At 40.5% G+C, this 26,580-nt stretch overlaps 2 protein-coding genes across 2 annotated transcripts in view; one reads left to right on the top strand and one right to left on the bottom strand.

The window, feature by feature from the left end:
* The window catches only part of LOC143786297 (bile salt export pump-like), a 77,149-nt gene extending 54,963 nt beyond the window's left edge, over positions 1-22,186 (top strand). The window contains exons 18-30 of the mRNA XM_077275567.1: positions 2,025-2,103; positions 3,515-3,647; positions 7,398-7,562; positions 7,883-7,987; positions 8,061-8,222; positions 11,156-11,359; positions 12,668-12,909; positions 13,187-13,321; positions 14,621-14,777; positions 15,080-15,277; positions 17,513-17,719; positions 20,804-20,950; positions 21,986-22,186. Coding sequence (XP_077131682.1) covers positions 2,025-2,103; positions 3,515-3,647; positions 7,398-7,562; positions 7,883-7,987; positions 8,061-8,222; positions 11,156-11,359; positions 12,668-12,909; positions 13,187-13,321; positions 14,621-14,777; positions 15,080-15,277; positions 17,513-17,719; positions 20,804-20,950; positions 21,986-22,186 — 2,135 coding nt within the window. The remainder of the gene's footprint in view (positions 1-2,024; positions 2,104-3,514; positions 3,648-7,397; positions 7,563-7,882; positions 7,988-8,060; positions 8,223-11,155; positions 11,360-12,667; positions 12,910-13,186; positions 13,322-14,620; positions 14,778-15,079; positions 15,278-17,512; positions 17,720-20,803; positions 20,951-21,985) is intronic.
* Positions 22,187-24,300: 2,114 nt separating this feature from the next.
* NOSTRIN (nitric oxide synthase trafficking) overlaps positions 24,301-26,580 on the bottom strand; it is a 57,242-nt gene continuing 54,962 nt past the window's right edge. The window contains exon 16 of the mRNA XM_077272783.1: positions 24,301-26,365. Coding sequence (XP_077128898.1) covers positions 26,241-26,365 — 125 coding nt within the window. The 3' untranslated portion in view covers positions 24,301-26,240. The remainder of the gene's footprint in view (positions 26,366-26,580) is intronic.

The raw sequence follows: 26,580 nt of genomic DNA on the forward strand, positions 1-26,580 counted from the left end.
CTATCCTGGTATATATGTCCCCCATCCTGGTATATATATCACCCATCCTGGTATATATATCACCCATCATGGTATATATATCCCCCATCCTGGTATATATATCACCCATCCTGGTATATATATCCCCCATCCTGGTATATATATCCCCCATCCTGGTATATACAGTATATCACCCATCCTGGTATATATATCCCCTATCCTGGTATATATGTCCCCCATCCTGGTATATATATCACCCATCCTGGTATATATATCCCCCATCCTGGTATATATATCACCCATCCTGGTATATACACTCACCGGCCACTTTATTAGGTACACCATGCTAGTAACGGGTTGGACCCCTTTTGCCTTCAGAACTGCCTCAATTCTTCGTGGCATAGATTCAACAAGGTGCTGGAAGCATTCCTCAGAGATTTTGGTCCATATTGACATGATGGCATCACACAGTTGCCGCAGATTTGTCGGCTGCACATCCCAAAGATGCTCCATACAAGGCAGGATGGATCCATGCTTTCATGTTGTTTACGCCAAATTCTGACCCTACCATCCGAATGTCGCAGCAGAAATCGAGACTCATCAGACCAAACAACGTTTTTCCAATCTTCTACTGTCCAATTTCGATGAGCTTGTACAAATTGTAGCCTCAGTTTCCTGTTCTTAGCTGAAAGGAGTGGTACCCGGTGTGGTCTTCTGCTGCTGTAGCCCATCTGCCTCAAAGTTCGACGCACTGTGCATTCAGAGATGCTCTTAGGCCTACCTTGGTTGTAACAGGTGGCGATTTGAGTCACTGTTGCCTTTCTATCAGCTCGAACCAGTCTGCCCATTCTCCTCTGACCTCTGGCATCAACAAGGCATTTCCGCCCACAGAACTGCCGCTCACTGGATTTTTTTTCTTTTTCGGACCATTCTCTGTAAACCCTAGAGATGGTTGTGCGTGAAAATCCCAGTAGATCAGCAGTTTCTGAAATACTCAGACCAGCCCTTCTGGCACCAACAACCATGCCACGTTCAAAGGCACTCAAATCACCTTTCTTCCCCATACTGATGCTCGGTTTGAACTGCAGGAGATTGTCTTGACCATGTCTACATGCCTAAATGCACTGAGTTGCCGCCATGTGATTGGCTGATTAGAAATTAAGTGTTAACAAGAAGTTGGACAGGTGTACCTAATAAAGTGGCCAGTGAGTGTATATCACCCATCCTGGTATATATATCACCCATCATGGTATATATATCCCCCATCCTGGTATATATATCACCCATCCTGGTATATGTATATCACCCATCCTGGTATATATATCCCCCCATCCTGGTATATATATCACCCATCCTGGTATATATATCACCCATCATGGTATATATATCCCCCATCCTGGTATATATATCACCCATCCTGGTATATGTATATCACCCATCCTGGTATATATATCCCCCCATCCTGGTATATATATCCCCCATCCTGGTATATATATCCCCCATCCTGGTATATATATCACCCATCCTGGTATATATATCCCCCATCCTGGTATGTATGTTGACTTTTCTGCTCACCTTCTTCCGTTCCCATGAAGTGCAATGTCCTCTTCTGTAGCCAGCCCAGAAGCTGGTGGCAGCCTTGAGAGAGCAAGCAACAGGCAGCGCAAGATGTCACGACCATGCACAGCCGGTGACTTGCACTCCAACGTCAGCTGCCGACCTCTGATTTGCCGGCGGCATATTTTGCCGTGCAAGGACTTGGTAGTGCATTACAACTGAATATGCATCTTTGGGAGCACATCCAGCTAAAATTGGAGCTCCACCTCAGGGCCCTGTCATGGTCATACACGCCGCGACCGCAATCGTTATGTCCCTGTATCTCTCTAATCAAGCACAGTCCTTTAAGTTTTGTTTTAGCAGCATAGCTGAGTTGAAAAATGTTTTGTAGTAAATACCAAAATATACAAATTTCTTGTTGCATTTTAGATGATTCTAACTATAAATGTCCAAACTTTATTTCTTTTTATTCTTTCTTTGTTTTTAAGATCAAGAAAAAGAATTTGAGGAGCCCAAATTGGAGAAAGTTCAATCCTTCAAACGAGGCAGCTATCAGTCAAGCTTACGGTAGGCTTAGCCGACGAGCGGCTTGTAAAGTTCACAGACGTCTTGAATAACAAGTAATGGTGAATAAATGTAATTATATGAACGGAGTTGTAATTAATGTATGGGGGCGCTCAATGCTTTACCTTTACTTTATTAATATGTCATTTTTCTTCTGTGACTTAATGTACACTTGAAGCCTGACACTTAATATCTGTACTAGAACTTCTAAGAAAGAAAGAATTGTTCCATCATTGAATATAGGGAAAGGTCATATAAAATAGGTGTAATTATACAAGACGCACGTAATGTGTCATAAAGATTCATTTATTTATTATGGCTTGTTTATATAGCACCATTAATTCCACAGCGCTTTATAGACATCACTGTCCCCATTGGAGCTCACAATCTAAATTCCCTATCAGTAGGTTTTTGGAGTGTGGAAGGAAATCAGAGAACCTTTATTAAACGCACACAAACGCAGAGAAAACATACAAATTCCTTGCAGAAACTTTTATTATTCCTTTCAAATCTAAACTTTCTGTTTAAAAGATTTTCAAAAATATTTTAAAATCACAATCAAAAATTAGAAAAAAAACATATTATGAAAGTATACTTTATTGGTGTAATAGATCAAAAGTAAAAATAAAAGAATCATCTTCAAGAATCATATGTTAAACATATTGTACCATTTTCTGATTCCAGCTTCCATACTAACCTATTGATCTCCATATTTACAGTCTAGAAAAATGAAATAATCTGTTCCCTGTATCTTGCTAACCTATAGACCAGTTATTGCTATTTTTTTTACCATGGAAGAAGTTTCTGAACCACAACTTCTATTCCCTTTTTAAAGGGAATTTGTCAGCAGAATTTGACCCCCAAAACTATTTATATGTGCATGTAGTTCTTTCAAAGACAAGTCCAGCAATACCTTTACATGGCCAGTTTGTTCCTCCCTTACTGAGAAGTCAGTGTTTGCATATTTAAATAAGGCTGAAGAGCTATTGTGGGTCTGAAGCCTCTGCCACCCCAGCTCTATTCCCTGCCCAGCACTGCCTCCTTCTGCTTGACTGATGCCTCCTTTGCCTGCAGTCACACAGTATAGATGTTGTCAGTCAAGTAGCAGGAGGTGGAATTGGGCTTCAAATCTTCAAATACAAAAATTGCTAATTCTCACCTTACCCTGACATCTCCGACCCCTGCTCTCCTCCCAGTCACCCGTCTGGTCCTCTGCACATCTTCTAATCAGTGCCACCTGTGCTGAATGCTTCTCCTCGCTAGGCTGGAATTTCCAATTCTGATGAGGCCCAGGACATTTTTGCTCCTTCACAGACATGTGTCTGACACTCTAGTTCTTACTCAACTGCAAGTATGACTGTTCTGGAACCAGCAGAGCCGAATCCTAACATATATATATCCTTTGATGTTGCAGTGCTTCTATTCGTAATCGCTCAAGATCTCAGCTATCAAATATAGTCCCTGACACTCCATTTTTGACAGTACAGGACACAGCCGAGGCTTTACAACCCCTATCTCAGTATGATGAGACAGACAAAATAAAGAAGGTAAATAATGAAATGGTCAAATCAACCTGTTTCTAAATCAAATTGCTGTGGCTCATGGGTCTTCATGCAACATCTTTTCACTACACTATGTTCCAAATTATTATGCAAATGATATTTTTCTCGGATTTTCCTAAATGGTCAGTGCAAATGACAGTCAGTCTAATAAGTCAACACCCGTTAGAGTATACATCAAATTTTATTGAAGAAACCTCCCAATGATAACAGTATAATCTCCAAAATGAATAAAAACTCAAAATGCACTGTTCCAAATTATTAGGCACAGTAGAATTTGATATGTTTTAAAGAACTGAAAATGCTCATTTGTGGAATTTGCAGCATGAGGAGGTCACATTCACTGAACAAAAAAGCTATTTGACTCCAAAACATCCTAACAGGCCAAGTTACATGTTAACATAGGAACCCTTCATTGATATCACCTTCACAATTCTTGCATCCATTGAACTTGTGAGTTTATAGAGAGTTTCTGCTTGTATTTCTTTGCATGAAGTCAGAATAGCCTCCCAGAGCTGCTGTTTTGATGTGAACTGCCTCCCACCCTCATAGATCTTTTGTTTGATGATACTCCAAAGGTTCTCTATAGGGTTGAGGTCAGGGGAAGATGGTGGCCACACCATGAGTTTATCTCCTTTTATGCCCATAGCAGCCAATGACTCAGAGGTATTCATTGTCATGCATGAAGATGATTTTGTTCCTGAAGGCACGTTTCTGCTTTTTAGACCATGGAAGAAAGTTGTCAGTCAGAAACTCTATTTACTTTGCTGAGGTCATTTTCACACCTTCAGGAACCTTAAAGGACCCTACCAGCTGGTTCCCCATGATTCCAGCCCAAAACATGACTCCTCCACCTCCTTGCTGACCTCGCAGCCTTGTTGGTACATGGTGGCCATCCACCAACCATCCACTACTCCATCCATCTGGACCGTCCAGGGTTGCTCGACACTCATCAGTAAACAAGACTGTTTGAAAATTAGTCTTCATGTATGTCTGGGCCCACTACAACCGTTTCTGCTTGTCAACACTGTTTAGGAGTGGCCGAATAGTAGGTTTATGCACCACAGCAAGCCTTTGAAGGATCCTACACTGTTGTGAATTCCGTTCTCGGGCTCCCTCCTGTGGTCATGAGCGGTACTGTGTGAGTTTGTTCTAGGGCTCCCTCTGGTGGCCTTTAGCGATATGGCTGGTCTTGGCTGGGCTCTGCTGATTCATTTCCTGCTTTGCTGGGCCTATTTAATTCACCTGGCCCTTCATTTGTTGCCTGCTGTCGGTGTATTCAGTCCTGTTTCTGAGTTCTCCTGAATATTCCTTGTGACCAGTCTCCTGCTGGAGAAGCTAAGTTTGTTTGCTCATTATTTCCTTGAAAACGTTTCTCAGTATATAATGAGTTCTGTCCAGCTTGCTTTTATGTGATTTTTTGCTGGCTGGTTAGTTCTGGGGTGCAGAGTGCGCCCCTCACATCGTGAGTCGGTGTGGGGGTTCTTGCATTCTCTGCGTGGTTTATTTTTGATAGTTTTTGTACTGACCGCACAGACTCCTATCTATTTTCTGTCTATCTAGTATTAGCGGGCCTCATTTGCTTAACCTGTTTCATTTCTACATTTGTCTTTTCCCCTTAACTCACCGTTATTATTTGTGGGGGCTATCTATAACTTTGGGGTTATTTCTCTGAGGCAAGTGAGGTCTTTGCTTTCTCTCTAGGGGTAGTCAGTTTCTCAGGCTGTGAACGTGGCGTCTAGGATTTTAGGAACGCTCCACGGCTGCCTTTAGTGTGTGTGGATAGGATCAGGATTGCGGTCAGTATAGCTGCCACATCCCCAGAACTTGTCCTATATTCTGGTCATATGTGTCAGGTCAGTTTTGAGGTCCTACCACCGGACCATAACACTACATCTTGAGGTTCGAGGGACTCCAGATGCACCCGCAGCTTCAAATAACTGTTTGCTGCTTTGTAATGGTATTTTGGCAGCTGCTCTCTTAATCCAATGAATCTGTCTGGCAGAAAACTTCCTCATTATGCCTTTATCTGCATGAACTCTGTCTGTGCTCTGTTTCAGTCACAAATCTCATCAGAGTATGATGATCACTCTTAAGTTTTCGTGAAATATCTAATTTTTTCATACCTTGTCCAAGGCATTGCACTATTTAATGCTTTTCAGCAGCAGAGAGATCCTTTTTATTTCCCATATTGCTTGAAACCTGTGACCTGCATAATAATGTGGAACATCATTTTTGAGTAGTTTTCCTTTAATTAGAATCACCTGGAAAACTAATTATCACATGTGTTTAAGATTGATTTCAGTGATTCATTGAGCCCTGAGACACAATACCATCCACAAGTTTATTTGAAAAACAAAACAATTAAATCTTTATGACACTTAAATCCAATTTGCATAATAATTTGGAACACAGTGTATACAGAAAATTAAATTTATTTCCCCAGAAGCATTCATGTTCTAAACATAGAGGAGGCACCGACGCGGTTTCAGTCACTGCTCTATGCATACAGACCAGTTACTGCAACTGCGCTCCCTGTACTGACTGACAGCCGGCTCTATAGTCAGTCAGTATGGGCGCTGGGCAGGTTCAGTCACTGCAGGTTAACAGCGTTATCAAGCTGGCCGACACCTGCACTAGCGCTGCGGGGGAAAAAACTTTATTCCTTCTGCAGTGTTCCCGTTTGAGTCATGGGCATGGCACCGGCGCTAATTCAGTCACCGCTCTGAGTGTACAAAGCAGTGGCTGTAACTGCCCCCTCAACCCTGACTGACAGCTAGCCTCAATACAGAGCCAGTGTCTAGCGGGGCCGGAGGCGCGTTTTCAGTTATGGGGGCAGTGCGAGTTCAGTCTATTCTCTTAGCATAAAGAGTGGTGTCTGAAACCACGCCGGCGACAATAGGGCCTGCTTTTAGTCTGGGTCGGGGATGCGGTTACTGCCTCTACTCTGTATAATTAGAGCTGTGACTGAACAAGTACTGGTGCTGCCCCCATTGACTGAAACCGCACCCCTGGCCCTGACTGACATTGACACTGTATTGGGGCTGGCTGTCAGTCAGGACCATGGGCTCGGTTTCAGTCATGGAGGCTCCGGTGGCGACAGTTCAGTCACCGCTCTAAGTATACAGAGTGGCGGCTGTAACCGCACCCCCAGCCTTTGGTGCCAATTGTCAATGGCAGCCACTCTGTATACATAGAGCGCTGACTGAACCAGCACTGGCGCCGCCCCTGTGACTAAAAACGGGAACGCTTCCAGGGAAATTATAGTTAATTTTCTCCCAGCTGCATTAGGCTGAGGGCAGGTGCCGCCCAGCATAATAATGCTGTTAACCTGCAGATTGACCCCATATCTGCAGATTAATAGCGTGTTTTCAGCCTGACAGGTTCCCGTGAAATATTTTCGCTATGAAAACAGGGTAAAAAGGAAGACTACAAAATAAAAAAAACAAATATAAAATAAATTGAAAATATTTAATTTTCACTATATAATAAATGCAATGTTTGGTTTATAAAACCAATATTGAATTACACTATTGGTTTTGGTATTGGAATAATGGACTTTTATTCAAAGTCTCTATCAATTGGCAGGAGCTTGGGATAAAAGCCATATATTTCTACAGTCAAACTTTACATTTCTACATTGTCTGATTCTTTGTAAGATTTGTATATAAAAAAAAGTATAGCACAACAAATAAAAATATACCATTATATAAAGAAATATTCTATGCTTTACCCAAGGGCACTGTGAATGATGATGATGATGATGTTGAGCCAGCTCCAGTTGCCCGAATCTTAAAATACAACGCTCCTGAGTGGCCATATATGTTACTTGGTTCCATTGGAGCTGCTGTGAATGGCGCTGTCAACCCTCTGTATGCCTTGCTCTTCAGTCAGATTCTTGGAGTAAGAACTTTCTAACTTTCTTATAATTCACACAGTCTATCTATCTATCTATCTATCTATCTATCTATCTATCTATCTATCTATCTATCTATCTATCTATCTATATATCTTCTATCTATATATCTCTCTATTATCTATCTACCTATCTATCTATCTATCTATATATCTTCTATCTATATATCTCTCTATTATCTATCTATCTATCTATCTATCTATCTATCTATCTATATATCTCTCTATTATCTATCTATCTATCTATCTATCTATCTATCTATCTATCTATCTATCTATCGCACTGATACGTGTTTCCTTTCTGACAGACGTTCTCTCTACCAGATGAGGAACAGCAGAGGAATGAAATCAATGGTATCTGTGTCCTTTTTGTTCTCATTGGAGTCGTATCTTTTCTGACACAGTTCTTACAGGTGAGTATTATGTACGTTTTGGGAAGAATACCATGGTCAGGCCATTGTGCGATTGTTTCTCATCAATCTTTAGGGATACACATTTGCTAAGTCAGGAGAATTACTCACCAGAAGACTACGTAAGATTGGCTTCCAAGCCATGATGGGGCAAGAGGTTGGCTGGTTTGATGACCCTAAGAACAGTCCAGGAGCCTTAACCACAAGACTGGCAACAGATGCGTCACAAGTACAAGGGGTATGTAATGGATAACACATTATTTTTTAATCCTACTTAATAAAAAATAACTTTGGAATGACATTGATTTGGGTTTTGGAAACTGGAATCCAGAGGCAGTCCAAGATTTCAACAATGGATTTTTCCTGGATATGACCATGGGTGCATTGTACTGGTCTCCTCCATTTGGGGCTTCTTTAGCTTCATGGTCTTGGTGAGATGACAACTGACACAACTACTATATTTATGCCCCTGTTCCATGTTCTTTTCTGACCTGTGCAAATAGGTTCTAACTTGGCAGGCAGAGCCATGTGCACAGAGTTTGGGTTTTTTCCTAGGCAATCCTTGTGTTATGTTGGAGTCTCTGTATGGCATTGCCTTATAGGAGTAGAAATAACTCTAATGCCCACTCGGATGAACGACAAGCAAAGGGAGGAACGCTGTGGCCCCATCGTCTTCTTAGCTGCTGTATTAGATTCCAAGTGGTACAGATGTGTATACAAGGTTAATTAAAGGCATTGGTGGCAGTTTGAAGTGGATCTGTCACCAGATTTCGCTAACTGCAAACATTTCTATATATCCCTTTGGCCTGATGAGGCTAATGTAGTTAGTGTTGAAATCCGTGTTAGAATGGCTGTATAATCCTTTTTCAAAGAACTTATCTTACCCACCTTCTTATCTTGATTGACAATTCCTCAGTGTCCCTCCTCCTATGCTGCTGCTGATATCTCACACTGCTCAGCACAAGCTGAGGCCCACAATTAGGATGGGTGGGGAAGGGATTGAATATACTTGGACTCATGCTCTATATTTTCATAGCTGGATTTATAAAATTATCATCCAAATATCAGGATTATACAGTTTTCCTGACATGTTTCTTTTCAAAGTAAGTCCATCATTCTCATCAGGTCTGAGAAAGCTATTTAATAATAATAATAATAATAATAATAATAGTATCTAATATGTTTAACTTGATATCCCATTTAAGATCTGATTCACAAACATTTATATTTTCCAGCCAATTTGATCAGTTTTGCTACCAAAATGTAAAAAGTAAATGTCACAATTTTTCAGCACTTGGATAAAATCAGAAACAGTGTGTTATTCTTGTCCTGATCATTTATAATGTAGACAGATTTGTTCTGAGAGAGCAGTTTGGTCACTCCCGTTTGGCAGCCCATATAACTTTACACTAAGTCTTTTTTTTTCCTTCCGGCTGTCAATTTACCAGTGATAAATGCCACCTATCCTTCTGTAGACGCAGCTTTTCCAGATCCTACAATCACTGAAAACAATCTGTTTGACATTTGTGAGAATAATTGGCCTTTAGGGTTTAGAATTTACATAAAGAGTGAATTAATATCTTATTTTTATGGGAATAAAGGGAACGTCTTTCAATCAAACAGAATGGATTTCTCATAAGTGACAAAAAGTGTTACATTTCCTGAAAATTAGACTGGGCACTGGAGAGATAGGTGGCTGACGTATGCACAAATATGTTGTCTCCAGCTTTAACGCACCATTGGAACTAAACAAGTTTTCATCGAAAGTGCGGTACTTTTTGCCATAATTAGAAATTCTGTAATAAATTGGAATAATTAAAGGATCAGAGAGAACCCCTTTCAGAATTCCAAAATCTATGGTGGCCATACAATTAATCCATGTAACATAAGGATGATTCCAGCCTGCCAAAATGTGAGCTACTGGTATAGAAGTGGGTCCTGTGCAGGAAACTCCTTTTTATGATGTCCATATCAGGGCATAAGTCAACCCCATTAATATGTATGGCCACCAGTGTAGTAAACATTTATGGCTTTGACTTATAAAAGCGAGTGTTGACCCACTCTGTGAAATCCTTCAGCCCTTATAGGACAAAACGGAAATATTACCTTGATGCCACCTTTAAAGGGGGCTTTCTGAACTAAAGATATTGATGACCTAAGTGAATCTCCCACATTTCCGGTCAGATACATCCCTTTTATTCACCCAGCAGATAAGATTTGATCCAAATAAATAATTTCCATATCGAAACTCCCCTCATTATCTAAGAGGGGAGGAAAAGGGTTAAAAAATAAAAAATACTTAGCGGTCTTTACACCGCCTCTGATGGTGATAAAGCTTCCTGTTTCCATTATTTCATTCCGGCATTGAGGCCAAGTGAGACCAATCACCAGCCTCAGATTGGCCTCCAAGGCAAAATGGAGAGATGGAATAACAGAAGACCCAGAGCAGTGTTGGAGGTGATGTAAGAAAAGATGAGGAAAGTTTTTTTTATATCTTAATCCCTTCCAACGAAATGGATCCCGAAAAATGAAGATTCAAAATTATTAGATTTTTTTTGAAAATCATAACAAATTAGATTCATTATTAATTTATTTGCTCATTTCTAATTCTTAGACACCCAGGTTGATACTTAAGGTAGGGGGACGAATCTAAAAAGTGAATGGAGTGGAATAATGCAGCTCCATTGTGTGGTGGGCGCAGCAGAGAACTGCAGATCAGCTGTATTGCAGCGAATAGTAGCCAATCTGCAGTTTTCCGTAATGGCCACTACACACTGTATGGAGCTGTATGGTTCCGACTGCCTTCGGACCTATTATCAGTTGATGGTGGGGTACAAAGGGTCAGACCCCCAGACCAACTGACCTGAAATTGATGACCATTCCTATCAGTGAGGACAACCCCTTGGGCAGACAAGAGTCAGCTGGAAAAATATTTCTATAATATCAGGAAATGCTATGAGATTTCGACCCATAAGAATACTTTATACAAGCACTAAATCGATTAATCCTGAAACAGAATAGAACAGAATAAATGTTATGTATATAAAATTATAGCAGATACACTAATGGAACATGTCATACTAGTGATTTCCTAATGTAAACTAAGAAATGTAAGGAATCAACGGCATACTATAAATCACAATAATAATCATGATGACCTATTCATTAAAGGCTACCGGATCACAGATCGGCATGATTGTCAACTCTCTCACCAACATTGGTGTAGCTATCATCATCGCGTTCTACTTCAGCTGGAAATTGAGTCTGGTGATCATGTGTTTCCTGCCTTGCCTGGCATTATCGGGAGCCCTGCAAGCTAGAATGCTTACTGGATTTGCTAACCAAGATAAACAAGCGATGGAAGCCGCCGGAAGGGTAAATCTGTTTAATTGAACTAAATTGTATTTTTAAGGGCTTGTGCACATGACATGACCATATATTCGGTCTGAGAGTGACCTGACAAAACATCAGATCACATGTAATACAGGTGACCGAATGCAACGCACGGAGGACAAGAACAGTCAGTGAACTGTTTAATTTACAGTAATTATGAAACAATTGGTGCTATTAAATAATGCAAACCAACAATGAACCACATAACGATACAAGTGAAATAACAATGATTATAATAACTATGTAACGCTAATGTTCTCTTTACGGGGAGGTTCCACCCATTCACGGGAGTTACCACGCACATTCTTCCTGCAATTCTGGCCCTAGCGGGATCACAGGGTTTTCTCACTAGATCGCAAGTCTTTCTGATGAAGTCTATTAAAGTGTGTTGAGCCTCCCACACACCAACCGGCCCCTTCCCACCTGATGTCCTAGTCCATACCAACCCCGGTACCGTATGTTATAGCGGGAAGTGACAACCCTGTTCACTCTCTCTGTCCTTCTGCAAACACGGGCGTACCCCTCTGATCGCCATCTACTCACAGATCTTCGGTGCTTGAACGTCAGCAGACTTCTCCTGTGCCTGGGGCGGGAAGGACTAGGTCCCGACTCTTGGCAAGTGTCGTCTGATCCCTGGAACTTGTCCGGCACAGGTCCTGGTCTTGACCGGCGCAGTCTGGACTCTGGTGATGATGATGACCGGCACCTCAGTGGCTAAGTCTTTCCGCTGAGGCCTGTCACGTTTACCTTGGCACTCTCTCTGGTCTACGTCTGCTCCGCTTTCCTTCTTGGTGCCAAATCCCCCATCGATTTGGCACGCAGGGCTTTTATATCCAGGAATTCTGTCATGAGAGTCACCTGACCAGGTCCAGCACAGTAAACTTACTGCTCCTGAAATTCTTCTGGTAAAAATTCCAGATTCCACCTTATTTTGCCAGGCCAGCAGATGGCAGTCTTTCCTCACTATTGTCAAATCACACCAGGGCTCTTCAGGGGTATCACTGCTTCTTCTTACATACACTTGGAACAAAGTAATTCTGTGGGGCTGTACACATGATTGATTTTGGCAACATTGACAAACTGTTATGCCTATTCTAGGACCCAAGGGGGCAAAGCATGGTGCAGAAATTCAAAGAACACCAATGAGAGACGTTCTGCATTAAGTACCACCCCTAAGGCCCTTCATTAGGCATATTCAACTTCAATGGAAGTGTCTTTTTAATACTTGAACGCACAAGGTACCCAGATAATGCTAACATAATGTGAATTTCTTAAAATATTTTTCTCTAGATTTCTAGTGAGGCTCTTGGAAACATTAGAACAATTGCTGGAATTGCCAAAGAAAAAAGATTTATAGAAATGTATGAAGAGCAGCTGGAGGAGCCTTACCAATCCGCCATCAAAAAAGCCAATGTCTATGGATTGTGCTTCGGTTTTGCTCAGTGCATCGTTTTCATCGCCAATTCAGTTTCATACAGATATGGAGGATACCTGGTAGAAGTGGAAAAACTACACTACAGCTTTGTGTTTAGGTATTACATAGCGCTCATATTTATTGCTCGGGTTCAGTAAACTACAGAAGGTTCATCTCTGCCTTCTTATGTCCATGTCCACTGGTTCTCAAAGACTCCAAGATCTAAGAGGTGTTTACGATGGGATGTTCAAATGCCTGAGTTTGGCTTGAGTTTTTCATTTAATGCAAGTGACTTTTTTCATTGAAAGGAATAGTAAATTTGTCCTAGTAATATCTCAATAATGACAGATAAGAGAATTGATTTGATGCTGATCGATTTGATGTTGAATTTTCAGCAACTTGCTGAACTTGGCAAATTGGAACAATGTGCAAATCAAGTTGCATGTATCAGCTAACATGGCTGATGCCATTTCACATGGGAGAAAACTGTCTCAGCCAGAGAAGGCTCACATAACCTTAGGCCCGACTAGGTATACTTCCTAATAATGCCTTGCAGCTATCACATCACAAGATAAAGCACAGCCAAACAGGTGAGACTCTCAGAAAATGTCTAAAAGCCAAGGCAGGGAATGCAGCAGTCATTTTTGTAATAAATCTATAAATTCAGAGGCTATCAGATCTCTCAGCTTAGCATCAGAGGTAGGGAAATAAAGCCATAAAACACTGAATAAGGAGAAGGGAAGATTGGTTGGTTTCTGTTTACCCATAACCATATATATTGAGATCACTTTGACATTACTAAAGCTAAGTATGCATATAAAAGTTTGAAAAGGTTAAGTTGCAGTTCTATAGACCCTGAGACTGTAGTACTTGTCTTTTTAGGGCAACCGGAGGCTTTGCAGTACTTTCAGTTCACCACAAATTTTATTTTTTGAAAAATATATTGAGACCGGCAAATTTGAAATTTCAAATAGTTATTAATCTCTATCAATAGTATATGAGAAGATGCGTAACAATTTATTTTAGAGTGATACCTGGTTTTTGATTAGTCAGTAGAATCTAATAACTTTTTAATATACTGTAGATATATCATTGCTCAGTTCTTTTTTCCTGTGCATGGTAAAGAAACCATGATGACAATATGCTCCTCAATTAGTAATTTGGCTGCTTGATGATGTGAGGGGCTACTGGTCTAGTTGGCTCATTTCTTTTTTAGTAAGACCTGTATCCTGATAGCTACTGGGATCTTCAGATGCTAATATCCAAGATGTTGTATATATTTATAATATCTTTCTGTGACTGCAGTCTTGTGAATCCTCTCATTGCGTGCACAGTGGGGATTCTCTTATGCCGGTGCCGGGAGCGATGGGCGCATGACTGCAAGTATATAATTTACATACTAGCCATGCGCAGCCTTGATTAATTTGATTGAGTGAGACCGGACATAGTCTAGTCAAGATGTGGCCGGAAGTATGGAAATCATGAGTCAAGAGTATAGTCAAAATGTGTCCAGGAGTATGCAAATCATATACTTGAGGTCACTTGACCCCCCGCTCCCTGCACCGGCACTAGAGAATTATTGGCACCTATCTAGAGGATAAATGATACATCATTACTGAGAGTCCAGTTGCTGAACCCTACTCCTAATCATAAAAAAGAAGGTCCTCCTGTGTGAGTAGAGTGGTAGTGGCCATGTGCGACCACCACTACTGTAGACAGTATATGGAGTAGTCTTCACACATGCTCACTACTGCTTTAAGCACAAATAGGACACAGGTGCCACCAGTACAATCATTAAATCTATTTACCCTTATTTTAATGCATTTCAGGGTGATATCTGCTATTGTGACCAGTGGAACTGCTTTGGGAAGAGCATCATCTTACACACCAGACTATGCCAAAGCTAAAATATCTGCTGCACGTTTCTTTAAATTGGTGGATCGTGTACCCAAAATATGTGTCTATAAAGATGAAGGGGAAAAATGGGTAAGTGCCATTTTTAGCTGAGTTATAAAGAAGACATAAAATTGTTACAATATATTGATTTGTGATGAGTGAGTATACGGGAGATCCAAGCAACAATGCTACTCGCTCATCACTAATATTGATTCATTAAGAGATGCACGACTCTTAGTGAATCAGGTGAGGTGTGAAGTGTCGTGTTCCTCCTTCCGCCTTGCCATTGTAATAAAGAACTTTTGAAAGTATCATGGCCAAGACTCACTGACATCTCGCAATCCATTGGTTTTGTAAACACTCACAAAATGTCATTTGTATTCCTATTTCAGAATGACTTTAAAGGAAGCATTGACTTTATTGACTGCAAGTTCACGTACCCGACCCGTCCCGATATCCAAGTACTGAATGGCCTGAATGTTTCGGTGAAGCCTGGACAGACGCTGGCATTTGTAGGAAGTAGTGGATGTGGAAAGAGCACCAGTGTGCAGCTACTTGAACGGTTTTATGACCCAGACAAGGGCAAAGTTGTACGTATTGAACTTTATCTGTATCTATAGGGATTGAGGATCGCGATTGCAGTATTTTTTTTGTCTGGTTGATATAAAATAGACAATTAAGCTCCATTTACATTTACAAGGGCCAATTACTTTTTAGAACGAGCGATGATCACCGGTATTAAGTCGGTCGATGATCGTTTGTCTCCGATACAATTTGTGTTGTCTCGCCAGCACATCTCCTTTTTATGCAGATACATGTGCTGCAGACAAACACCATAAAAAAGCAGTCAAGAAGCAAACGAGCTTGATCGTGACTAATCCCATGTAAAAGGGCATTTACTGACCTGTTCCTTGACAAAGCGTATCTAGCTATGATATATCCGGTGCATCTATGCATAAATATAGCATTTAATTAATTGCAAAAAATATTAATTAGAATTCAAATTTCATTAAATTCTGGACTAGAATTAAAATTTCCCTCGAATGATCAGCCTTCTTAGTGAATTTTCCACTAGTTGATCCTCATCTCAGGGCATGAACTCCAGTTTCCCACAGATGGCTATCCTTTCCTTATGGGTTCAGGTTCTGAGAGGATGTCATCTAAGGGAATCTTAGATAAAATGGTTTTCCTTTTGGCTATTTCTGGTCCATCACCTCTTAACTAGTGATGAGTGAATATACTCGTTGCTCGAGTTTTCCCGAGCACGCTTGGGTGGTCTCCGAGAATTTGTGAGTGCTCGGAGATTTAGTTTTTGTTGCCGCAGCTGCATGATTTATGGCTGCTAGCCAGCCTGAGTACATGTGGGGGTTGCCTGGTTGCTAGGGAATCCCCACATGTAATCAAGCTGGCTAGTAGCTGTAAATCATGCAGCTGAGGCGAAGAAAACGAAATCTCCGAGCAGTCACAAATACTCGAAGACCACCCGAGCATGCTCGGGAAAACCCGAGCAATGAGTACATTCGCTCATCACTACTCTTAACCAAATCGGATGCTACAAGAAGACTCATACGGGGTCATGAGGCCTTCATCTACACGGAAGCTATGTTCAGTTTCTGAGTAGTTGTAGCACTGTAAGCTCCTGCTGGGCCATGAGAACTCTGACCGTTTCATCAGCATACATGGCACTAAAACTTGTAGGTGCCATCACTAAGCTCGATTGTTTTTGAAGTTTTGCAATAATTTTCAATGTTCACTTTTTTTCTTGGTCAATAATCTGGAATTTGCTAACACATCAATAAATCAGATGTGAGGCCACATCTAATATGGGATCCAGTTTTGGTCTCCACAATGTAAAAAGGATATTCAGAAGTTATAGTCAGTTCAAAAGCGGGTAACTAGATTATTAATAGGGATGGAAGACCTCCTATAATACAAGGGATGGAAGGCCTCTCATATGAGGAGAGGTTGGAAAAGTTGGGCTTGCTTAGCTTACAAAAAAGACCTTTGAGAGGAGATATCATTTATATGTATAAATATATGTGTGGTCAATGCAAATGATTAGCACATGACTTATTCCTTTCAAAGAACATATTAACGAGCAGGGGGCACTCATTATGGGTGGAAGAAAGGCGATTCCGGCAGCTAAATAGGACAGGGTTCTCTACTGTTAGAGCACTCAGACTGTGGAATGCCGACCACAAGAGGTAGTAATGGCCGACACTATAACAGCTTTTAAAAAAGGGCTGCATGATTTCCTCAGTACAAATAACATTGTGGATTATAGATAATTTTATTGTCAAAAAATGTGTAATTGGTGAAGAAAGGTTGAACTTTATGGACCTAGGTCTTTTTTTCAACCTATGTAACTGTATAATTACGTAGCTATATAATGTATGCTTAATGCATATGGTTGCACCAAGAGCTGTTTCAAGTTTACGTTTCTGGACTTTGTTTTGGATATTTTTACTCTATGATATGGATAAATAAAATAAAAAAAATAATTCTAGGATATTAAGGATGATAGCTTTGATTTTGCTCCCAATATAATACAACCGTGTGATGGACTTCCTATTTGTCAAGTGAAATAAGATCTTGTCATCCGTAGACATAATTATTTATTTTTTATATACATTTAAAAAAAAAAATAACATCCTATAATTCACACTTCTAGCAAAGTCAATGTGTCTAGTCATAAAGAATTTTATTGATCCAATATAATTTTGCTGATGAGACCCGCTGTATTACAAACTTGCGTAGAATAAAGGCTCTCCTGAGTTCTGTATTGTTCTCACTGCAGATGTTTTCTTTATGTCTTTTTTACACAGATGATAGACGACCATAACTCCAAGAACATCAATGTTTCATTTCTCCGATCCAAAATAGGAATTGTGTCTCAGGAGCCGGTGTTATTTGCCTGCAGTATTGCTGATAACATCAAGTATGGTGATAACTCCAAGAAACTGACTATGGACCAAGTCATGGAGGCGTCAAAGAAAGCACAGCTACACGACTTTGTTATGGGCCTACCAGACGTAAGTATCTTCCTACCAGCATTCTGCTGTCAATGTCATGATTAGTATTCGTTCTATTCACCTACAGATATAACATTATCGTTAAAGAGTATTGTGTTGGATGGTGAAACTTTTCTTTTTTAGGTGGAATCCTCTGCTTTTTTTAGGAAAAAGGAAACAGAGGACATCTCCAGTAACTCCTATTCATATCAAGATGAATGGACTTCTTCATCTAATTTCTTGTGTCATACACTGCAGTATTTGTTATAGGCATGTTAGGGCATGTTAGGTTAGGCTATGGGTTGAACTAGATGGACTTAAAGTCTTCCTTTAACCTTAATAACTATGTTATTACTGATCTCTTATACTTGGACATTGCAGAAAAAAAATAACATGGGCCACAAGCAGAAGAAAACTAATGTGTGCCACATGCAGAAAAAAAGTAATGTGGGACACAGGCAGGAAAAAAAAAAATACGGGCAGTGGAGAGAAGAAAACTAATATGGGCCGCAGAAGAAAACGAATCTGTGCCACATGCAGAAAATAACTATCATATTTTTTGGACTATAAGATGCACCATACCATAAGACGCACCCCAAATTTTCAGAAGGAAAATAGGAAAAAATAAATAATGTGTTAAATGGGAGTCCATCTTACAGTCTGAACTCAGGTTACCAGGGGGATTGGCACAGGTGGAGGAGTGGTCAAAGGGGAGCATGGTCACAGAAGTTGTTCGGTGGTCCAGGCTGGTGCGGTGGCCTCCGGTAAATCCCATCCCAGGCTGGTGCGGCAGTGGTGCTCTGGGGTTCCGCTGGTATTTTGTGACAGGGTAGGCGGAGGTGCGACGGGGCTCTGCTGACATTTTGTAATAGTCATGCTTTGTGGTGCGGCGGGGCTCCGTCGGCATTTTGTGAAAGCCTAGAGGCCCCCGCAGATCCATTGCTGCGATGCAGTGGCCTCCAAGAAAATGGCCACTGGGGACAGCGCATGCTCAGATTCAGATCTCAGTAATGGATCTGCGGGGGCCTCCGGGCTTTAACAAAATGCCGGTGGAGCCCCCCACACCACAGACCATCACCGCCGCACCACAGAGCACGACCACCGCACCAGCCTGGGAAGGGAAGCTACTTTGCCCTGCAGCGTTGAACCGGGACCGCCGCCACAGTATTTTCTAAGTATATTCCAAGTATATTCCGACTATAAGATGCACCCCCATTTTCCCAAAAAATTTTAAGGGAAAATAGTGAGTCACATAGTCCAAAACATACTGTAATGTGGGACACAGGAAGAAAAGAAACCTAATATGGGCAGTGGAGAGAAGAAAACTAATATGGGCCATAAGCAGAAGAAAAGTAATATGGGCCACAGGCAGAAAAAAAGTGATGTGGGCAGTGGATGGAATAAAACTAATGAGTGCCAAAGACAGAAGAAAACTAATCTGAGCCACAGCCAGAAAAAAACTAATGTGTGATATGGTAAATACAAAAGTATCATGAGCCACAAGCACAAGAAAAGTAATGCCGTACACAAGCAGAAAAAAAACTAACGTGGGCAGTGCGCAGAAGAAAACTAATGAGTGCCAAAGACAGAAGAAAACTGATGTGGGCCACAGGCAGAAAAAAGCAATGGTGGCCATGGGTAGAAGAAAACTAACGTGGGCCATGAGTAGAAAACAAAACTATTGTTGGTGATGGGCAGAAGAAAACTAATGCATGCCACAGGCAGAAGAGAACCAATGAGGGCCACAAGAAGAAGAAAACTAATGTGGGGCATGGACAGAACAGAATTGATTGAGGCCATGGCGGTGCTGTTGTATGTAACTCCCTGTTTCAGGAAATTTTTAATTGTAAGCCATATATGTCCAATCAAACCAAAAACGATGGATGTTCCAAGGTGTTTGATCAATTTGTAGGTGTCCAGTCATTTGCTGAAATCATTTTTTGGGGGAAGGGGGGGCAGGAAACAATAAATATTTCATACGTACCAAGCAGTAGTTCCCAACCTTACCAATATAAAACAGAGTAAACAACATAATTTTACAGTTATAACTAATCTGTATGTGAATTTGTATCTTAAAGGAATTGTATAAGGCTACAAAGAATGAATGCTTTCTTCAGTGCCACACCGCGGCACAGGCTGTGTGCGGTATTGCTGCTCATTCCCATTCACTGGTGCCCTTTCCGGGAGAAAGCAGCTATATTTTTCTAGTCCTATAAATGCCTTTTAAATTCAGTTGTGGAAAATACTAGAAAAATGCCCAATCACGCTATGATAATGAAAGAACAAAAATAACAACAATTGTCCAAAACTTGAATACCACAAAGCTGAGATTTAACACCACCGGATCAATTATGATACAACTCTATACTAATCATAACACCACAACCCCTTTTGTATATTAATCACATGAGGTAAAGAGTTTTTTCTAAATATTTATTTATACAAAACAATTGTTTACATAAAAATTAGAGTACCACAAACCAAGCAGGTTTCAAGGAGACATATATGCAGGTATATTTACAAATTACATTATCAAAGATATATAGATGTAAGGACTACCATAGTAGATGTCATATATACCCATATATTATTTTGTATTTTTTCCACTGAGTACTATATATAATAACAAAAGGGTATCAGACTCTCCAGGTAAAAGTAAGCAACACTGACTAAGGACCGCTCAGATATAGAACACCAATTTGTCCTGTATAGTCATTAGGACCGGTATAAGGGTTCAAACTAAAACGGCAAGTACCATAACCAACAGTCCTACCAGAAACAAAGATAGAGTATTTAGACCAAAATTGGAGGACCTAAGTCAGCGGGAACTTACTTATTGGATAAATAAAGCCTGGTATCTCCACCTGCCGCCCCGACGCGCGTTTCGCTTGCTTCTCTTCTTCAGGAGGCGTTGTAAATCTCAGTAAAGCTGAGATTTAGTAATATCAAGAACTTTCCTCTGTAAATTGTTGTGTAGTGACTCCACGTAAGGCCTGAGCTGATGTCCCTCTTCTAACAATGAGATTTTGATATGGAACAGTAACTCATTGTTACCCATTTTATATATATATGGCATTTTAATATAATTTTTGCAATTTTTTACAGAAATATGAAACCAATGTTGGAGCTCATGGATCTCAGCTTTCTCGTGGTCAAAAACAGCGTATAGCCATTGCCAGAGCCGTCATCCGGGACCCTAAAATCCTCCTACTAGACGAAGCCACTTCAGCACTTGATACAGAGAGCGAGAAGGTAATTGCTTTAAATACAAACTATGATGAGGACATTTATTGCTCTGTGGGATTTTGACCAGTCTGAGCATTAAAGGGGTTGTCCGGTCCAAGTTTATAAGTCTGCAGTCACTCTGTGTGACTGCAGACTTATGAATCCCCCCAGGGCACGCAGTGTGCGCTGTGAGTATTTACCGGTTTCTGAGCCGGGACCGGAGGCTGTGCATGAGTTATACATACTCCTGGGCCGGGCCCGTCCAGTGGGCACATACCCACTCCATACACATGCATGGAGCGAGGCTGCGCCCTCTAGTCGGCACACCCACAGGACGGCCTCCTCACTAGACGGGGCACGGCCTTGCTCCATACAAGCAATTGGAGCAAGGCTGCGCCCACTGGCCGGTCCTGGTCCATAGATACCCTAGTGTCCCGGCTCAAAAACCAGTGAATCCCCGCAGTCCACAGTGCACTGGGGGGATTCATAAGTCTGCAGTCACACGGAGTGACTGCAGACTTATCGGTTTTGACTGGTCTATGTAAGAATATTAAATACTTGCAGTCCTGTAGCACTGCACATTAAACCTTCAAACAAGAAACATGTTCAAAGTAGACAATCTTTTTATGAAAAATTGTCAATTTAAAGCATACCTATTCCTTCACAAGCATGGATTTCCTGCCCTCACCCCTCACAACAAGGTAAAACTGTTGCTGATGTACATACCAGTTTAATTCTCATGCTTTGTGACTTGCCATCCATTCCTTTTCAGCAATTTCGTTCCTCTTTTTTTTCACTGTTCTGCCAGCACTATAAGTGCAGGAGCTTCCTTTCTCTCATTTTCCAGCATGCACTGCTCCTGCAGCTGTCCAGTGACTTGCCTGCCCTCAGTTAAAAGTCCCCATCTCTGTTAGGTCTTTATGCAGCTTGAAAGGAGAGGAAAAACCCATCCCGAATTTCTACAATCCATCTAGGCCTCTATGACGGATTACGCTCGACAACAGGCAGTAAATGTAGAGAAAAAATCATAATACACTAAAACATCTCCTCCTTTGTTTCTAGACTGTCCAAGCAGCCCTAGATCGTGCAAGAGAAGGCCGTACGTGTATCGTCATTGCCCATCGACTGTCCACGATTCAGAACTCGGACATCATTGCCGTCATGTCTCAAGGAATCGTCATTGAGAAAGGAAATCATGATCAGCTAATGGAGAAGGCAGGAGCTTACTACAAACTGGTCACAACTGGAGCACCTATTAGTTAATGCTCAGGACTATATTCCCTTTACATTGAAGACGAGGGTGCGACTAAAACTCTGACTATATACTAGGAATAGCAGGTAGCTGGGAGGCTATACAGTCCGAATATATTACTGTATCCATCACACAGGGCTTTCTTGCATCGACCTAAACAGACACAAATGGAAAGTAACCCCAGTTACTGAAAGCTATTCATTTTCCTGAGTTTGCATACTGGGCTTCCATTATCAATGTATATATGCAAGCTCGACTTCAGGCAAACTTGTGCCAGCCATGTCATGCCATCAGGATTTACCCACATTTATAGATAAAGATGGAAAATGTAATTTGCATATAAAACATGGGAGGTGTAGAACAACTAGTGCAAAGTGACATCTGTCATTAGATCGAAATAAAGCGAGGACGTGATTGGCTGTTATGTCTCGAATGTAAATAATAATTATATATTTATTAATATATGTACATGTTTAATTAACATTATTTCTGACATCTATGTAGATATATAAAATATAGCATATTTCAATGTGGAATATATAAAACGCTGCTTTAGATTAGGTTTGATCAGGTACACAATCCCCTGATCTCTCAGCAACACCGATTAAAGGGAGGGTGCTAAATAACAGGGCGTAGATCCTAATGGGCCAGTTGCACGTCTACATGAAATGGATAGCACACTCGGAACTGCATACCAGGTGGCTTGAACCTAGGCATTTAATTGATACCTTTATCAATTTCTCACTATGGTGGCGCTTTAACATACTCTATATATACAGAGTAAGTCAAAAGTTAGGAACCATCCAAATATTTGTAAGAATCTTAAAGTGAATGTCTTTATTTTCACCCAAAGCCAAAAAAAATCTTGCATACTTATTACATTTTAAAAATTCTGCTTGGCTGGAGTCACCACTAGGGGGAGCTTAGGAGCTCAGTGAATACAACATGCATTAAAGGGAACCTGTCACCCCCAAAATCGAAGGTGAGCTAAGCCCACAAGCATCAGGGGCTTATCTACAGCATTCTGTAATGCTGTAGATAAGCCCCCGATGTATCCTGAAAGATGAGAAAAAGAGGTTAGATTATACTCACCCAGGGGCGGTCCCGCTGCGGTCCGGTCCGATGGGCATCGTGGTCCGGTCCAGGGCTTCCCATCTTCTTACGATGACGTCCTCTTCTTGTCTTCATGCTGCAGGCCTCTCTGACCTTTCCCGGCGCCTGCGCACTGCAATACTTTGCTCTGCCCTCAACAGGGCAGACAAAGTACACCTGCGCCGGAGCCGCAGCGTGAAGACAAGAAGAGGACGTCATCCTATGAAGATGGGAGGCCCCAGACCGGACCGCGATGCCCATCGGATCGGACCGCCCACTCAAGTGAGTATAATCTAACCTCTTTTTCTCATCTTTCAGGATACATCGGGGGCTTATCTACAGCATTCCAGAATGCTGTAGTTAAGCCCCTGATGCTGGTGGGCTTAGCTCATCTTCGATTTTGGGGGTGACAGGTTCCCTTTAAAGTCAATAATAAAACATTATATAGTAATTTCCCCCTAGTGGTGGCTGCGTTTATTATATGAAGTCGATTTGGAGCTATGGGTTATTACTATCTTGAAAACTACTATTGTGAATACAAATTTAGTTTTTGGAAGAAAAAAAATATACTGATTAGAAATAAAAATAAAAAATGAAATAAAAATGTTTAATCAAAATATGTCCAATTTTTATGTCTCATTAAAATCCTTTGGAAAATGGTTTGCTAATACCATATCGTATATAAAAAGAATTTTCTAAATTTCATAGACAGAGTGATACATTTTCAGTCTGTTCTTACATAAGATAATCTCATTAGGTACAATTTAATTAATGAATATTGTACATTATCTACACTAATTATCTGAACAATAAATAACTTTGGAAATTGTTGTTTGGCTTGATTTCTTTAAAATATTATCTACCAGTTAAAAAAATTATCTGGAACATCACAAAAAAGAAGTACAATACTAAAACAATGAGAAAACTCCCATAATAAAATGTTTTTCGCTCTTACTTGCTGTTTTTTCTTAGCTTTCCATGATTGTCCACGAAAGCAAACTATTAATAATTTGATTTCACTGACACGAAATTAAATAAATGTTACTTTTCCTTTTATTTAATTTATTAACAGTCACAAACATGAGGCGGTACAATTCCATTTAAGTTTTACACGTTCAGGAGGACAATTTTAAATATCTATAATATGCAAATTGCCTCTTCTGAGAAAAAGAGGACTTTACTGTATAGCGCCACCTATTGGAAGTAGCGATCCTACAAGTCACAATCAACCCTTTAACGAGTCGTGCAATATGACTTAGGATAAAAGCCAAATCAGTATCTCAATTCGCAGACATCAAATATCTATAAAGCGCCCATATTTTAGCATCATTAATACAACAATACCCGAAACTCCCAAGGATTTACTTGGCTTATCTTACACTGCAATAAGGTTTTATGAGAATTTAATTTCAGTTCAATTAACGCAAAAGTGGGGGTCCAGGATATTAGCGTTCTAATCTGAAAACTTTACAGCCAATGTGCTACATTCAATTTAATGTACAATAGAAGAAATTCCTTTATTTTTAATCACTGCCTCAATATTACAAAGTAGAACATAAAACAGCAGAATATCATGTAAGTCAGCAATAAAGTAAGGAGATTTGCTCATCAAGGGCTGGTCTTAGCGGCTGTGGCTCTGCGGGGGCGGAGCTCAGCTTGTTTAAATCAGTCCTTTAATTTAAAACTGCCTATACAGATCCTTATGGGTATAGGCCTTCTCAACGAATGGGTACATGTAAACTTAAACCGCCTGTGTTGGGAGCTAGATATGTAGATATGTGGCCCAGTCTATGTAGGCGGCATCCCTTAAGTTAATGGATGGTGGTCTGTAGCAACTTCCTAACAGCAAACCCTATAATATAAGGAAATAAACACCCAGGGATTATACAAGGTGGTTAACAAACAGGCACCAAGTCCAGCTACATTGCTAGTTAGAAGTGCAATGGAGTAAAGCCCTAATTAATTTTTGCTATCAGGTTTCCACACCCCTAAGTACGTCCGTGTAGTTCCTAAGCCCAGCCCAGGAGGAACATGTCTATGGTTATTTACAACAAATTGTAATAAACAGTACAGATCAATTTCAAGAACATTTTACATTCGGTTAAAAAGAGTTGTGTATAAACATTTTGCATCTAGATGGAAGATGGTATATACAGTACAGAGAAGCTGACAGGCAGCACAGAAAATTGTGAAAAGTGAATTAAAATACATTCTTCTGGGACTCTTGAAATGATCTAAAATTGGTTGTCCGGCTATATTAAAGACTGTATAGAGTGATATGTTTAAGGTGAAAAGAACAAATTGATGTATACTACTCACCTAGAAGCAATGATAACACCGCTCTTCTGTCATAAGACCACTGAAGGCTGTGATTGGCTGCAGCGGTCATGTAAATAGAACTACGCATCACCAAAAAATGATTTGATGATGCGCTCTTCTAATATTTCCTGCACATATAGATGAATCATAAACATAACAACCATTGCATTGGAAACACCCGTGAAGATCCCCATAGAGTTTCAGATATGCAAGGACTAGGTTAGTATATGTTGGACAGCTTTTAACATCTTTTCATCTTTATTCTGCAGGACTCAAAGCAAATACCATCAATTACTGCATGAGTTATAGCGCAACAAAAACAGATCTTTTATTTAAAGTGTAACTGTCTTTTCAGGAGAACTTGCAGCAGAATGTCTGTGTTCCGCTAGCTCCTCCCCCCTGTCTACTACATAGAATATTATGGGCACCAGCTGTCATCTCCTATCTCTGTAATGAGAACATCTTTATTCATTATTTTACCTGCGAATTGAGAGCCAAAGATCAAACCAAGAGTAGAAAGAAGGAAATTTCTCTGATAAGAAACGTTAGAAAGTTGCTTATTTTCCCTATTTTTACTATTAATGTATGAAATAAAAATGAAAACGACAGTTACTCTTTAAATGCACTTTTACAAGCATGCTCTGGTCTTTCCATCTATGCGGGAGAGGAGTCTGAATTTACTTCTTCAACATATGTGGAGGGGAAATAACCCTTCTTTCCATTAAGAGTGCCGTACCACCAGCCATCATCAACTTTCCGGAGGATAATGACACAATCACCTGCGGGAATAAAGTTCATATTTTATACTGCAGTAATACAGAACATTTTCATATAAATAGCTTTGTAAATTGCCTTGTCAGAGTGGAAGATGACTAGAAGACTATAGCGCCACCAGTTTGAAGCAGCAATCCTACAAGTCACTATTGCTCTTTAACGAACCTTGCAATATGAATTAGGATAAAAGCCAAATCAGAATCTCAATTTGCAGACACAG

The sequence above is a fragment of the Ranitomeya variabilis genome, chromosome 7 (assembly GCF_051348905.1).
Source record: "Ranitomeya variabilis isolate aRanVar5 chromosome 7, aRanVar5.hap1, whole genome shotgun sequence".
Taxonomy (NCBI): Eukaryota; Metazoa; Chordata; class Amphibia; order Anura; family Dendrobatidae; genus Ranitomeya; species Ranitomeya variabilis.